Consider the following 15,548-nt stretch of genomic DNA (forward strand, 5'->3'; position numbering starts at 1 on the left):
AACACTTAATATGTTCGCAAGTTTGTAACATGCTAGCATCGCTTCTAATGCAATTCTTTTATTTCCTGGTTATGAAACGTTCTGAAGCTACAACAGATACATAGAATTTTAGTACTAATGAACTTTTTAAAATGGTGAACTTCCTTTCCCTTAACTTTGCAGCTTTATTGGGTATCTCTTCAATCTACCAACATTCCCTGAAATGATTATGTTGAGAACATAGCTAGTTCTTCCCACTAGAAGAGTTTTGAAACTGATGACATTAAGTATATAGAGATTATAGTTAAAAGGCTCTAAAAATATTCATTTGACTCAAGCTCACTTTAACTGAACTTAATTTTCATGTCCTGAGTAAACAATTTCAAAGATATATATTGCTATATGTTCAAATATAAAATTAATACATTGCCATGTTTTACAATTAGCACTCTTAAAAAGGAAACATGAGAGATTACGACAAGCAACTATATGCCAATGAAATGGACAGCCTGGAAGAAACGGACAAATTCTTAGAAACGCACAACTTTCCGAGACTGAACCGGGAAGAAATAGAAAATATGAACAGACCAATCACAAGCACTGAAATTGAAACTGTGATTAAAAATCTTCCAACAAACGAAAGCCCAAGACCAGATGGCTTCACAGGTGAATTCTATCAAACATTTAGAACTAACATTAAAGGGAAAGAGATTTCACCATTTACTGGGGAATACGTGAGTCCAGCATTCCACGATTTAGCTGTTCTCTTACTAGAAAATGCGATATGAAATGCCTATGACAGATCCCAGTAAATAATGCCTTCTTATTCTATTATCCAGTGGGAATATAAGAATAGATTAATAACACTTAAATGCACTAACATGGGGCAGGAGTGGTAAGTGCAAAAAACAACTGCAGGCTAAAAAAATCAATTTCTTATACTGAAAAGAATTACCTCAAAGAACAAATAAGCTTAGTAAGTTTCCTTTCAAGAAGACTGCTGTGCTTTTGGAAACCAGAAGAAACCTTCCTCTATTGTTGGTAAAAGCCTGTGATAACCCTTCCCCCTACACTCAGACTCGGGTTGGCAACAGGAGAGAAGAGGAGTGTCATCTGTCGTCCTGGGAGGGACAACCCACATCTGGGAAACCCAGACCAGAAGGATTTCAGCCAAGGGCACGAACCGTCCCTGATCACTGCTTCTCTGACTCCATCCACTTGTGTTCTGAGGCATCTGGTGAGGGAGGTTTTTCAAAAGCTATAAAATCAACTGAGTAAGGAGTGATCTTTATAAGAAGCAGGTACTTGGATATGTTAACGTAGGCACCACTTTCAAAAGGTAGGAGTTAAATATTTTCACAGTCAAAACATAAAAGATAATTCTATAAAATTCGTTCTTATAAATGGTCGGAGCCCTGCTACATAAGCCACGGCCTAGGAGCCAGAGAAGAAGGCGGGACAGGGATGGGAATCTTCCCTCCCTTCCTCCAGCAATTGTGCTGGCAATTCTGAGTCCTTGAACTTTGACCTTCAGAAATGGAATCAGAGCGGGGAGTGAAGGATTGGGAGTTTGGGGCCAGCAGATGCCAACTAGTAATATATGGAGGGTGGATAAACAACAAGGTCCTACTGTATACCGCAGGGAACTATATTCAATATCCTGTGATAAAATATAATGGAAAAGAATATATATGTATAACTGAATCACTTTGCTGTACTGTGGAAATTAACACAACATTGTAAATCAACTATACTTCAATAAAATTTTTTTAAAAAGAAAGGAATGGAAGGAGAAAAGATCCCTGACTAAAGGAAACTAAAGGTCCCTAACTCATCTCTGCCAAAATAACTGGACCAGGGTGCCGCATGTTCCCACCGCTACCATCTTCTACAAAGTTCCTGTCACTGATGTATGTGACTTTTAGGACAATGGCTGAGTTTATGAAAATGTAAATGCTATAAACTCACCCTGTGAGAATAAACATTTTGGTTACATGCAGAGTCAGTGTGACTGGTCATTATTGCTCTTAGCAAAGGTATAATATAGATATTAAATGAGGACAGATATTAATGATGCAAAATAAGTCCTAATTGCTTAATCAGATATGGCTGGGCAATGATTATAAATACAGACAGAAAGAGGTAAAAAAGGAAAAAAATTTAAATTAGGGAACAATTACTGTGGGGAAACACATGAAGGAAGAAGAACTAAAGCAAGAATAATCAAAAATATCATGATCTTAAAGTGCTATAAACCTCTTATTTTAAAATGCTGTTAATATGTAAAATAATCAAATGTTTCTATATGATAATCAAGGAAAACTTATTTAAGATTAGGATTAAGGACCTAACTTTAAGTAAGACACCACTATAATGTGTATGTTAAAAGTTCTATGAAAGCCTGCTGAATGTCAGGATAAACTCTACTGGGCATAAATTCTATTCATTAAGCCTCGGTGACTTAAGACGGGGAATTTTCTGTTAATAATCATCAACCAAGTGCCACAAAGATGACAACATATGAAACTATTTTGCATATATCTCAAGATAAAAATTTTCCACTTATAAGCTTTCAATCAAGTACATGACATGTAAAAACTCTTCTAAACATAATAAATAGTTTAAAAAACTACCTCGGAAAGAAAAGGACTAAGACACAAAAAGCCAGTGAAAAGTAAGAGAAAGAAACAGAAGGACAAACCCCAACATGATGAGAGATGTACAGACAGACAGAAATATATGACAAGCCAAAACGCAGCAAGGGAGAGACGTGTGGAGGGAAGGGTGACCAGAGGAAACACACACAGAGCCTGCAGGGTAACTGTGACTTGCCAGGCTGCCCCCAACAGCTTTTAAGACTATGTTACCTTCATCCAAGCACAGGTATAATCAGAAATTTAAACCTCTAGTGTTGATCATGCAGTCCTCCTAACGTTTAGCCAAAAATTCCCCATTCTTGCTATTTTTGACAATAACTGCCTTGACCAATGAGAAAAACATTTTGATTATCACTTTCCCGTCGCAGAGCACAGGCTCCAGACGCGCAGGCTCAGTGGCCATGGCTCACGGGCCCAGCCGCTCCACGGCATGTGGTATCTTCCCGGACCAGGGCACGAACCCGTGTCCCCTGCATTGGCAGGCGGACTCTCAACCACTGCGCCACCAGGGAAGCCTGATTATCACCTTTTAAGAAGTGCATTTTAAGTAGTTCAACCTTATGTTGCCAATGTCAAATAGGAACATGGGTTAAAACCATAAATGCCTAAAAAATCAGCAGACCAGAAACATCTGGTGACACTATAAATGCAGAGAGAAGAAAGAGAGGATGCAGTAACAGCTACGTACATGATGCTTGGCAAGTTCAATTTCAATGGCCTTGGGGTCTCCTCCGACAGGCTTCTGTTCGCTGAGCAAGCCCTCAGTGTGCGTGAGCCACGCCAGCAACTCGTCCAGTGCGTGCTGGAACTGCCCCAGTGCTAACAGAGCGCCCTCCAGCTTGTGCTGCAGACAGAGAGGAAGACAATCGATCCACGAGTCTGATAGGATGGATGACCCACATTTATAAAACAAGAGTGAACTGTTCAATTGCCTCATGCTGCATAAGTGTTTAAGCAAATCCAATGAAGCCCAATCATCATATCCTCATATATTTTAAGTTTGAAACTTTGTGGTTAAAAAAACAGCATGTGAGAAGCAGGAAAAGTTCCAAGGAAATAAAAGAATTTAGGGGCTTCTGAAGTTTATGTCCAGGATCCCCTAATTTTACTCTTTAACAGTTATTTTACATTATTATATGAACCTGAAATTGGTATTTACCTGTCTATTGATGATCCTCTCATCCAGACTGTCCCATATCAATTTCAGCTCCATCAGTGGGTCCTGAACAGTGTGTTTATCACTTTCTTCTGTTACTTTCTTTAGCAGGAGCTCTGCCTGATGGTTCAGTCTCTCCATTTCTATCTGTTGTTGATACGCCTCTGACTTAAATTGCTATTTTTTAAAAAAGGAGGCATACAAGGAAAATTTGTTATACATCAGTAACTTTATCTTTTTATTTTTTTGGAATTTTATTTTATTTATATTTTTACACAGCAGGTTCTCTTCAGTAACTTTAAACAAAAATTCTACAGGTTAGATGTTTGTTCTAATTCACACTTTTTACTGGGGTGGGGTGAAGAGGAATAAAATCTAACACAGGGTTTACTGATGAAAAAACTGTAGATAAAAAATGATGAAAAGAAATCTTTTCTCACACCTGAAACTAGCACAACATTGTAGATCAACTATACTCCAGTATAAAATAAAAATTAGATTAAAAAAAAGAAATCTTTTCATTCAACGTTTTCTGATGGAACGATTTTTTATTTATAATTTTGCTACTTCACTTCTGTTCTCTACAATAAAGAACTAACAAATTTCAAGGATGAACTTCTTCCAGGGTCTAATTATACATATTCAATAAATGAGTTCTGAAATTATAGGAAAGAAGAAAACAAAATATATATTGACATATATGAAACCCAGAAAAAAAAATCTCTAAGAAACTCACATTATTTCCTGCTCAAAACACACACACATCTTGCAGTCACTGAACACTCTGTGTTTTCTGTAGCTATGCTGTGTCTATTTATTCATTTATATTATTTTTCTTTGTGGCCATGCTATGCGGCTTGCGGGAATCTTTGTTCCCTGACCAGGGATCGAACCCGGGCCCCGGCAGTGAAAGTGCTGAGTCCTAACCAATGGACAGCCAGGGAATTCCCTGCTATGCTGTGTTTATTAGTATTTATTTATCCTTTGCACTGACTCAGAATAACATTACTCTCACTTGGTGCTTAATGACATGTAGGTAATAATCCTGGCTTTGCCAACCAATACAGGTTAGCCAGTGGTTACATGTAGTATGAAACTGTCTTTTCATAAAGTATTGATTTTAATCTCTAATAGTAAATAATAAACAATTAATGGCTAAGCAGTATCAATTTTTTTCAAGCAAGTTAAAATAATAATTAAAAATAATAACAAAAGCATAGTGAACACTTGCTATAGTCAAGTTGTTCTCAATAAACTTATAAAGAAAATCATTTTATCCCCAATTAAGGTAAGGACACAGAAGTGAGAGCAGTTAGACAAATTTTCTGAGGCCATTTGGCTAGTAAGTGGATGAAGGGAGATGCAACTTCAGACACCAGATTTAAGGGCAAGCACCTCATCCAGTGTGCTGTATGAAAACTGCTGAGATATATGTAAAACCCAAAATAAACCTTCCTCCACACCTGTAATTGTACATAAAGGATATCATGTGTTTACTACATGAGCAGACAGAGTAAAACAAAAAAATCACCATCTAATGATGGTAACAGTAAAATTCTCAAGAAGAAACAATTTTTTTCTAAATGAAATATTCTATATCACACTTAGAAATAAAAATGCTACTCTTTTAAAGCCAGATAATAATTTTATGTAAAAATCTAGTAGAGTTCATTGAAAGGGCTGTGACGTCTCTGTAGATAGAGACTTTAAAATTAGGGAGGAAATAGCTGCTCCCACTTTGATAAATGAGCATCAGCACAGAGGAATTCAGAGGAAACGGTTCAGCCATTTTCACAGCTGGAGATCAAGAACCACAAAGGAAAAAAATTACAGAGGAAAGCAGATGGGAAACAACAAGCATTTACAAAACAAACATTTTGGGAAACACTATGATCCCATCCAATCCCATCCACCTACGGGATCCTTCTTTAGCCTGTTGGACTAATTGAATTACTCTGAACACAACAAAGAAAACAGAAATGTTGCTGTATATGTATCAGTGACAATAACACACTACAGAATAATAAAGTTCTAAAAATCCTTACAGTATAGTATACATATGTAATATGTCACACACACACACACACACACACACACACACGACCCCATACCTCATCCTACACCCAGTATGAGGATATATGAAAGGCTATAAATCAAATCTTACGAGTGCTTGACTCTGGTTAGTGTCAGAGTTAGTTAACAAAACATTTTGTTTTGCTAATTTGCATTTTCTGATTTTTCTATAATGAACAGGAATTGATTTAGTAAGAAAAACTACTAGTATTTTGTATCCTTTATCTAACGAGCACTTATACATAACCTATTATGTGCAGGCACTATATTAAACCAGTTCCATAATCAAAATGTAACACTTCAATTATATAAAATAAATTTGCATAAAGCATCCCACGAATCAAGAACTTAAAAGTGCAACGTTTGATGAATTTCTCAGCTCCAACCCATACCTTCAGCTCCTCAATCTGCTGCTTGACAGTTTCAAGATCTGTTCCAATTGGAGACAATGAAGCCAATTTGCCACCTGCAATATCTACCCAGTCAAATATTGCCTGAAAAACACGTTAGGTCATGTTATTATAACAGTATATTTGAAATTACTACAACACCTGAAGTGCAACAGAAAAGTATAATCATAAATCTATAAAGATATTAAGCAATGAGCCTGTTTTACAAATAAGGTAAAAGTGGCAATATACTGGAACAGTTATCCCAAATATGAAACAGATGAAACCTCCAATTTTGCATCCAAATTTGTAGAAGAAATTCTATCTTGAATAGAATCTTAGAATATTGAGAACTTTCAAGAAAAGTCTATTTGAAAAAAAAAAGTTTTATAAATTCACCACACAAAATAAAATTCTCTGTACTCTGTCTGCCTAAAAGGCAGATTGTATAAATTTATTGAGAACCCATCTGTTCATTCAAATAATCAAGAAGTTTACTGTTTGGCACGTGAAACAATTTGTCTCAAGTAAACTCTTCTGTATTACTGAGATTAGCATTAAAATCCTGCACGTATAATGATTAAGACCATTATTCTGAACTGCGACAAAACTTCAAAAGCTCCTATCTTCTTGTTCGTTTTAGGCAACACAAACAATCTTTTTTAAAAAGGCTCCACTCACATTTTTTTTTTTCAGGTTCTGAATACACAAAATTATTCTGCCATTTAATGAAGTTGCCAGGCCATACAGTACTGAGAAAAAAACCCTGGGAAATATCTGGTAGTTTAAACTGATCATGATAAACCCTAAGAACGTGGGCAGCAACTTGGGAAATAAAATGCATTTCACTTTACAATCAAACCTTGAAACCTCTGGAGTGTCTGCAGCTTTGGACACTTACCTACAGCTCTTTTAATCCTTCACTGCCTTTCATCCCCACACATGTGATGCTACTGACCTAGGAACAGCAGGACCTGTGATGGGCCTTGTTTTTCTAGCAACGGTGATGAGACAAGCCTTCGTGTCCAGCTGTGACCCTGACCTCCTGGGGCTAACGGGTGCAGTGGTGGCAGAGCCATCTCCAGCCCCAGGAGAGGATACAACCTCTGTGACCCGCCAAACGAATGTGAAAATCACGATCTGGCCTCACAGATGGACGTAGAGCTTGACTGGTTACTGGCCACTGCTATCCAACCAATAAATTATCACTTTGGTTAAAAAAAAAGGAGTGGGGGGGTTATAATAAGGTGTCACTTGTAGTGAATTTTTTATATATTTGCAAAGTTCAAAACACTTCTCTGCTGGCATAAAGCTGGGCTTGTGATATTTATTTTTATAAATATAGAAATGAAGTGGCCTAATAAAAGGGAAAAGATGTTCTCATCTGAGCTTTAAAAATAATATTCTCTTGGTGTTATGGAAATACTTAGAGAGGCCTTTTCCATATGGTTGGATGAAGGATTCAACTGCTGCCACTCTGTTAGGAAATGGAATAAAGTTAAGGAAGGTAGGGAGAGAAATATCCCTGAGTTGGCCTCAACTGACAGGAGAATTTTTAATATTAAAAAAATAAACTTAAAAACGAGTTAATGAACTGAATGAGAACCCTTGAGGGATGTGAAAAACAACCATTAAAAGGAATTACATACATGGGAAAGAAGAAAACACTTTTTGCAAGACAGATTATGACCTAATAAAATAGAAATCTATTTTAGTTCACCGGGAACACTGGCTTCAAATCAAATTTCTTTACATCTGACTTGTGCTACACTTAGTGATATTTTTAGATAGTGTTTACTCCTTTCATCTTATTCTGCTCAACTCTACAGCAGAACTCAGACTCAGCTCCATTTCACTGTCTGGTGTTGAGCCATTTATGAAAAATACTGTGACTTTCACTTTAAAAAGTTAAAATATTTCTTTTCAAAGTAAATTTCACTGAATGTGTGTATAAGAATGTGTTTAGGGGTGTATATGAATCTGTACATATCTCCAGTGTCAGAAATCTCTTCAAAAAGGCAAAGCATGAATTGAAGCAGGTTAGTTAACTGCATCACACTTGCAGCTCCGGGGACATACTGATGCGTGAATTTGTAAGCATCACTTATCACCTGATCCCTCCCTCCAGGAGACCCGGTAAGCCTTACCTGCAGTCCATCCTGGTACTGAACAGCAGCCTGCATTGCCTCCTCAAGTCTGTCCACCCGGTCTTTCCAAGCTTTATTTAGAGAATCCCAGGCTGAATTTAACTACAATGTAAATATTAGAACTCTTTCAGTATCATATGCTAAGTTTCCGACTACTTCTATCATATATGCTTTAGTTAGAAAAATCCTTTTAAAAAACCATTCTGATAAGAGTAGAAAATATGCAGGTTGTACCTCGTCTATACTCTTTTTAACAATGGGCTTGTCGGGTTCCCCGCAAGCGGCAATGAGTTCAGAACCCAGGTTAATAACCATATCCAGCTCTTCCTGCAATCCATCTATCTCCTCCCTTATGACCTAGAATAAGAAATGACAGCCTTACTTTTAAGCCAAACCACAATGAAACTAAAAAGATGCACACAGACATTGATGGTAGTTATTTCTAGGAGGCAGGATTGTAATCAATTTTTATTTTCTTCATTCTGTTTTCTAAGTTTTGGCACTAAATTTTTTCAACAAGGGAACACAAGAGCCATTTTAAAGGAAAAACAGTGTCCTTTGAGGAACAAATGTCAAATGCTTATTATAAAGACAGTATTTAGGAAATAATTCCACGTAACATATACCAGAATAAGTCTTTCAAAAAAAAAATCGACAATACTGAAAAGCATGGAAAGCCATTTTGTTTTTGTTTTTTAAACCAACTAGTTTGGCAATACACATTTAAAATAGACGTAAGTATCATATGAGTTCAGAGACTTCACACAAATTAATGTAATTTGCTTAGTAGATTTAGGATAATCTAACTCTAGATTTTCATTTTTACCCCAGGACATGTAAAGTACCAAACAAACAAACAAAAACTACGACAGAAATGCAGTATTCTACCTTGCTTTCATTTTCTTGGTTAAGTACACTTATTCATTCAAGATGCATTTATTTACCAAGGATGAACATGCCCCAAACCAGGCATCGGAGATACAGAGAAAATTAGACATGACTATTCCACTCAAGGGGCTCTGAGTCCACTGGGAAAGACAGAGGTACAGTCAACGATAAGTCATGCTCTGCGTTAAGTCCTTTGCGTGATGAGAATGTTATACGGATGGACTTACTCAGCTGAGTATACAAGAGGGTGGAGGCTGGCAACCCAACTGAACCTTGAAGCTTGAGTGGGATCTGCCAAGGAGAGTGGCAGGAAAGATTCTAGGCTAAGGAAATAAAATGTGCAAAGATTCAGATGCTAGAAAGAGCACGGCAGCTTCAGAGAAAGCCATAAGAGAAGGAACTTGGAAAAGGAGCAGTAGGAAAAAAATGACTTTGGAAACACAGGCCTGGGCTAGGCTGGGATGGAAAAGGCTGATACTGTGTTTCAGGTAGTTTGGACTTTAGGCAGTAGGCAGTGGACGCCTTGAGGGCTTTTAACCAGCAGGAGAGCAAGAGGAGATCTAGAGGGACAATGGGCAAAAAGGTTAGAGGCTGGCGGGAAAAGAGACTCCACAGGCAGGGGTACTGCTCAGATTACTTTCTTAGGCAAGAAAGAGAGATGACGAGGCCCCGAAGTGAGGCAGAAACAATGGGGATGGAGAGAAACTTTCTAAATAAACATTCTCCATGGGAAACCTGTGGGTGGACTCTGTCCCCTACTATATCTCTGTGCATTCCACTTTCAGAACCAAATATAAATTCTAATAGCGTAATTCCAAATATTTATACCAAAGGAATCCAACATTCATGCTACCACAACTTACTTTTTAAACTTTTTTTTTTTTTTTTCTGGTACGCGGGCCTCTCCCTGTTGTGGTCTCTCCCGTTGCGGAGCACAGGCTCCGGACGCGCAGGCTCAGCGGCCATGGCTCACGGGCCCAGCCGCTCCGCGGCATGTGGGATCTTCCCGGACCGGGGCACGAACCCGTGTCCCCTGCATCGGCAGGCGGACTCTCAACCACTGCGCCACCAGGGAAGCCCTATTTTTTAAACTCTAAATGAGATTCTCTGCTTACCTCTGCTGCTTCCTGCTGTTGTTTTACTACTGAGGGATCGATCCCAGGATCCTCCAGATCCCGGATGAAGTCTTGAGTATCTTTAGTGGTGACCACCAGTGACATGTGATCACACCAGAACTTCTCTGCTAATTCCATCACATCCAGTAGCTTGGCTTCCCTTTCTTCCACCAGTGTGTGTATGTTCTCCCAAATGAAAACCATTTGGTCTAGCTTATCCTGAACAGCTACAGAGCAGAACAATATCAAAAAGACACACCCTTTAAGCAATAAAGCACAACGTTCTCATTCACCCAGGAACAATCATTCAATTTTCCAAGGATCTAAACCTGGACCAAATTTGGGTTGAACCTAGTCTACTGGGTATCACTGGGCCCAATGGTGCAAATTTCCAGGCAAATACAGGACCTGAGGGTTTCCTGCTCCTCCGGAATCAAGGTTTCCTGACAAAAGACAATGCTCAGAGGCATGTGAACTCAGGGGAGACCTGAGTTCACCAAAGCTGGCCTTAGTGTATTCTTTACGCTCTCCAAATCAAGAATAGAGATATCTGCTTAGTCTCAGGAACACAACAAAGTAGGATACACATTTTGGGCTTACTTCTAGAGTCCTCTTACCGTGAATTTCCACTGACCTCTGCACAGGCCCTTCCTTTTGACCCCAGCTCAGACATTTAAGGTGCTTGGCTAGGGGCCTGGTTGCCGTTTCTGTGGCTATGGGACAGAGTACCCATGACATAAAGTAGTGTAGTCAGAGGAAAAAATACCCCTAGGTTTGGTCTTATTAGCATTATGCTTAACCAACTGATTTAAAGGGCCCGGAGAACATATGGTTTTTGTATCATGGCACATGTTGTAGTTACTCAACTGATTTCACAAACACAGGAAGACATTAACAAGGGACTGGTGTGCACAGCCCTTCCACCCCAAACATGTCACATCTGCAATACCTTTTCTAAAACCTGGCATGTTGATATGCAACTGGACTGTCAAGGAACATTCACAATTATTTTGAGTAAAGTTCAGTGGTTCCCTCATCCTGAAAGGATTACCTTTGGCAGATATGTCCTTGTCAGTGCCCTGGGACCGAGCGATCATCTCCTCTCCCCTCTGCCTGAGGGTCTCGTACAGAGGCTGCAGCTTCTCCATGTCCACCGCCACGTTCTTATTCTCACTGACCTGCTCCTTGATCTTTTCCACCTCTGCTGAGATGGAAGGCGGCTGCCGCAGACGCTCCACCACACGCTCCAGGCTCTCCAGGATCTGGTCGATCTTGTCGTGGAACTGGGAGTAAAAGAGAAGGGCCATTTATGGAGAAAAAGACCTGTGATGCCAAGGGTGGGATTTAAAATGATAACACACCTATCTAATGTCACAGTCAAGAATGAAACCTTGGCCTTTCTGTTAACACATCCATCCAAAGAGTTATATCCAGCTGGTGTGTGAAGACATTCCTAAAATCACAACTCATAGGCACCTCTATGTGTCACACTGCTTATGGGGATGGGACTGCTTCTTGCAAATAACTGAGTAAATTCATTAAGAAACTGTATATGTTAATATATAATTGGACCACTTGACAGCAGCATTTTACTAGTGCTTCATTTTACCATAATTCAAATTAACTTTGAAAATTAGGTTCAATAATCTGGGTGTTTGTCAACACTGATAGTTTTATTCACTTTTACTGATTATCTTGGCATCCTCGAAAAGTTATATTATTAAATGTAAAATTCATGGGCAGTTTTGATGAGATGAAGTTAACTCTTAAGTTACGAGTTTCCTGAACTAAAAAATGTTAAAAAAATTAAAAAAAAACAGAAACCTTCCTGATGTTGTAATGGAAGTTTATATTTAATTCCTGGCCAAACACATAGTCAGATCCATGAAAGAATTTTAAATTTCCACTTGCAAAGGCACCACAGACAATGAAGCAAAGTTACGAACACTTGTTCATTTATAGATTCCACACTATCCTCAACATTAAGGGAATCATCGGTCAGGATTACAGAAAACGGACCGCTCTCATGCCAGTGTATCTAACGATAAAAACCAAAACCTTCAAAACGGAAAATCTGTAGGTAACTGCAAATCAACTTCTTGAAAAAGGTATTTTCAAAACGAAAAAAAAAAAATCGATTTCCAACTGCAAATGTTTTCCTTCTTATTCAGCCTAGCATTCATAGTCTTCCTTCTATTGCCGTCTTGGGAATGTTTCATTAATGATGATAGTAACACTTTCTTTCATCTCTTCCAATGGCAAACACTGCATTCTACTCTGGATGGGCACTTATTTAGGTATCTGGACAACGATGACAGCTGTATGCTTCTTAAATCATTGAAAATTACGTTTTATTTATATATAAGCAGGCGGAGAAATATAAGGATCGGACACTGGCAAATATCACCTCAGAGACCAAAACGTCAATACTCAGAGTTAATGCAGTGAAACAATTTTAGCTGGAATTGAATCAGCAGACTCGGGAAATGTCTTTCCACACTCTGCTGTTGGGGAGACCATCGCACCTGCTGGCGCAAAGCATTACCTGAGCAGACTGAGAAATGGCTTCATCCAGCGCCACAGCCCGCTTTTTGACATCTTCTTTAATTTGACTGTAGAGAGTGTCAGCAGCCACGTACTTCTCTTGGATAGAAAAGCCTTCCCTCGGGCTCAATTCCAGTAACTGCGGCCCAGTTTTGTTCATCTTATCTATATGCGGCTTGTGTTCGGCTATCAACTCTCGCAGTTGCTATAACAAAGCAAACAGCGTCTCAGTTTCTCAGAGGCACACCTCCACAGTACAGCTGTCAACATCCGCAGCGCATCCAGCTGGCAAGAAACTCCACACAAACACCCTCCCGTCACAAGGCACTGAACGTACAACCCTCTGCCAGGGAGAGATCCCCTGACACAAAGATTAAACAACAGTCTGGTCATGTCAAAGTCCTTTTCAGGGCACAGGCAAAAATGCTGGATGAGTGAAATAATGAATCCCAGTTTCATTACGCCTTTCCTACCGAGAGCGTACAGTCTGACGAGAGTATTAGCCAAGGGTCATATTACACGAAAGGATTATGAACTCACTACCTCCCAACCTACAGAGACCGAGCCATAACTCTCTGTATTCCTTTCTGCACACTCATGATACATACAAGAATTATTCAAAAGGAAGGAAGGGAGAGGGAGGGAGAGGAAGAAAAGAAGAGGAAAAAAGCACAGTAGAAGGTAGACACAATGATGAGAGAGCACAATGACAGATAAAGCTAAGTTAGGGGGATTTAAGCCCCCAAGGGATTGTCATTACATTATATGTAAACCAATACAAAATACGTCCATATATATTACATTATATATCTGTGAGTCTGTTCTATGTACATATATGATATGTATGATATATAAACATAAACAAATCTATCCGTATTTATTTTTAAATGTTAATGGCTGCAAGGATAATCAATCCATCAAATACACAGCTGTATACTGAGCATTCTCTATAAACTGTATTTAAGGAAAAATATGCGACCTATGAATATTTATGCATAATACAGTATCATCTAATCAAGAGATACAATGATACTGGTGCTAATGAGGGGGCGTGGAATCCAGGTGGAGCCCCATTCCTTCTAGGGAAATGGATCAATCTGGAATCTTTACACTCCACGGAATCCAGGGTCTCCCGTGACTGCCTGCAGGTTTCTCTGGGGCAGACCTCCGTGCAGCATTGAGGTGCCCTCTACTGTACTCCATTATTCACGAGGTTCCCTAATCAGCAGTTTCTTGTCCTCACCAGAAGATGTGTCTCCAAACTGTTTGCTATCCAGCCCCTAAGAAAAGCCTCTCTGAGAGAAATTATATTCAGGAAAGACAGTCTAGAGGAAAGCGATCTTTCCCTGTAAATATTTTAACTTCCATCATTCATCAAGCAGAATCACCAGGACGGCCACATACCTGGATTTTTATTAAAAGTGCCACTAAAATCAGTCATATAAATTATTTCCAAAGTGGTTGAGAAAACTGGTTCATTACATCACGAACAATCCCCAGTGTGCTATCCCTATTTTTGAAGTTTTTCTGAAGACGGTCTCAAAACTCTTTTGGAAAAGAGCTAAATAAACACAAATTCAATTTGTAAAAAAAAAATAGGAGGAACGTCTACTGAATCTAACACGCTCTTCACAGCCCCTGGGTGGTCCAGGCTGTGATTTCCTACTTGTGTTTTACATTGTTTGGTATCTTCATGCTGTTTTACAGAATGGAGGTGGTGACAGTAAGACCAGCCACCATGCAATCTCATGGAGAAGAAACGTGTCACACGAGCTCTGGCTTCAATATTCTCGAAGGCATGTTTGAAAACAAGCTCACACTTTGATTACCAAGAGACTCTCAGTAAAGTAAGGAATCTCTGCTGAAAGTTCTTGAGTGGCCTGGAGTCTAAGTAGATCTCACCTGTGCAGCATCACCATGAGACACCTTTGCTGGGAGGTAGCCAGATGAGCCTTCCTAAGACCATTCCATGACAGACAAGAAAAAAGCCACGGGATACCTACTTGGGGATGTGTGCACATGGAGAAAGGGCCCAGCAGGAGATGTCTTTTGCCTCATAGGTAACAAAATGATTCTTGGCAGCTATCCTAAGAGTCCACTTATGCTGGAGATACTTAATGTAAACTTAAAAGAGATCTACCATTTATTTATAACACGGCTCTCGGGGCCATTTTTCATTCCTGGCTAGAATGAACTAGAAGATGTTCCCAAGAACAGTGAAGAGGATGATGCTGTAGAGTTGCAGAAGAAATGCTGCAAATATTCTGTAAAATTTAGCTTGAACAATTTGAAGACTTGGCTACGAAGTTTTGAAGCTCCCTTTCTAAATAAAGATCATACATTTGTTTTGAGAACTGAAAGATGATGCCAAACAAGAAAATTAACTCAATTTTGAAATTTTCCATTCAATAATGATCCTTTTCGTCCTATGTGATGTTATGCTAGAAAACAGCTATTCAGATCTCACTTCAGAGTAGAAGAAATCCATGAAACATTTTATACTAAAAATCATTCAGTGGGTAGGCATCAGGATTTCTCCCCAAAATAACCTTTCTACTAAAATTAAATTTAATTATACATAGTTTATAAGTCTCCCACTG

At 39.0% G+C, this 15,548-nt stretch overlaps 1 protein-coding gene across 1 annotated transcript in view; it reads right to left on the bottom strand.

The window, feature by feature from the left end:
* DST (dystonin) overlaps window positions 1-15,548 on the bottom strand; it is a 485,281-nt gene that overhangs the window by 39,603 nt on the left and 430,130 nt on the right. The window contains exons 67-74 of the mRNA XM_024754681.1: window positions 12,950-13,153; window positions 11,456-11,687; window positions 10,405-10,631; window positions 8,636-8,758; window positions 8,402-8,503; window positions 6,258-6,359; window positions 3,796-3,969; window positions 3,325-3,480 (exon numbers count right to left, since the gene is read on the bottom strand). Coding sequence (XP_024610449.1) covers window positions 3,325-3,480; window positions 3,796-3,969; window positions 6,258-6,359; window positions 8,402-8,503; window positions 8,636-8,758; window positions 10,405-10,631; window positions 11,456-11,687; window positions 12,950-13,153 — 1,320 coding nt within the window. The remainder of the gene's footprint in view (window positions 1-3,324; window positions 3,481-3,795; window positions 3,970-6,257; window positions 6,360-8,401; window positions 8,504-8,635; window positions 8,759-10,404; window positions 10,632-11,455; window positions 11,688-12,949; window positions 13,154-15,548) is intronic.

This window comes from Neophocaena asiaeorientalis, unplaced genomic scaffold (assembly GCF_003031525.2).
Source record: "Neophocaena asiaeorientalis asiaeorientalis breed wild unplaced genomic scaffold, Neophocaena_asiaeorientalis_V1.1 scaffold319, whole genome shotgun sequence".
NCBI lineage: Eukaryota > Metazoa > Chordata > Mammalia > Artiodactyla > Phocoenidae > Neophocaena > Neophocaena asiaeorientalis.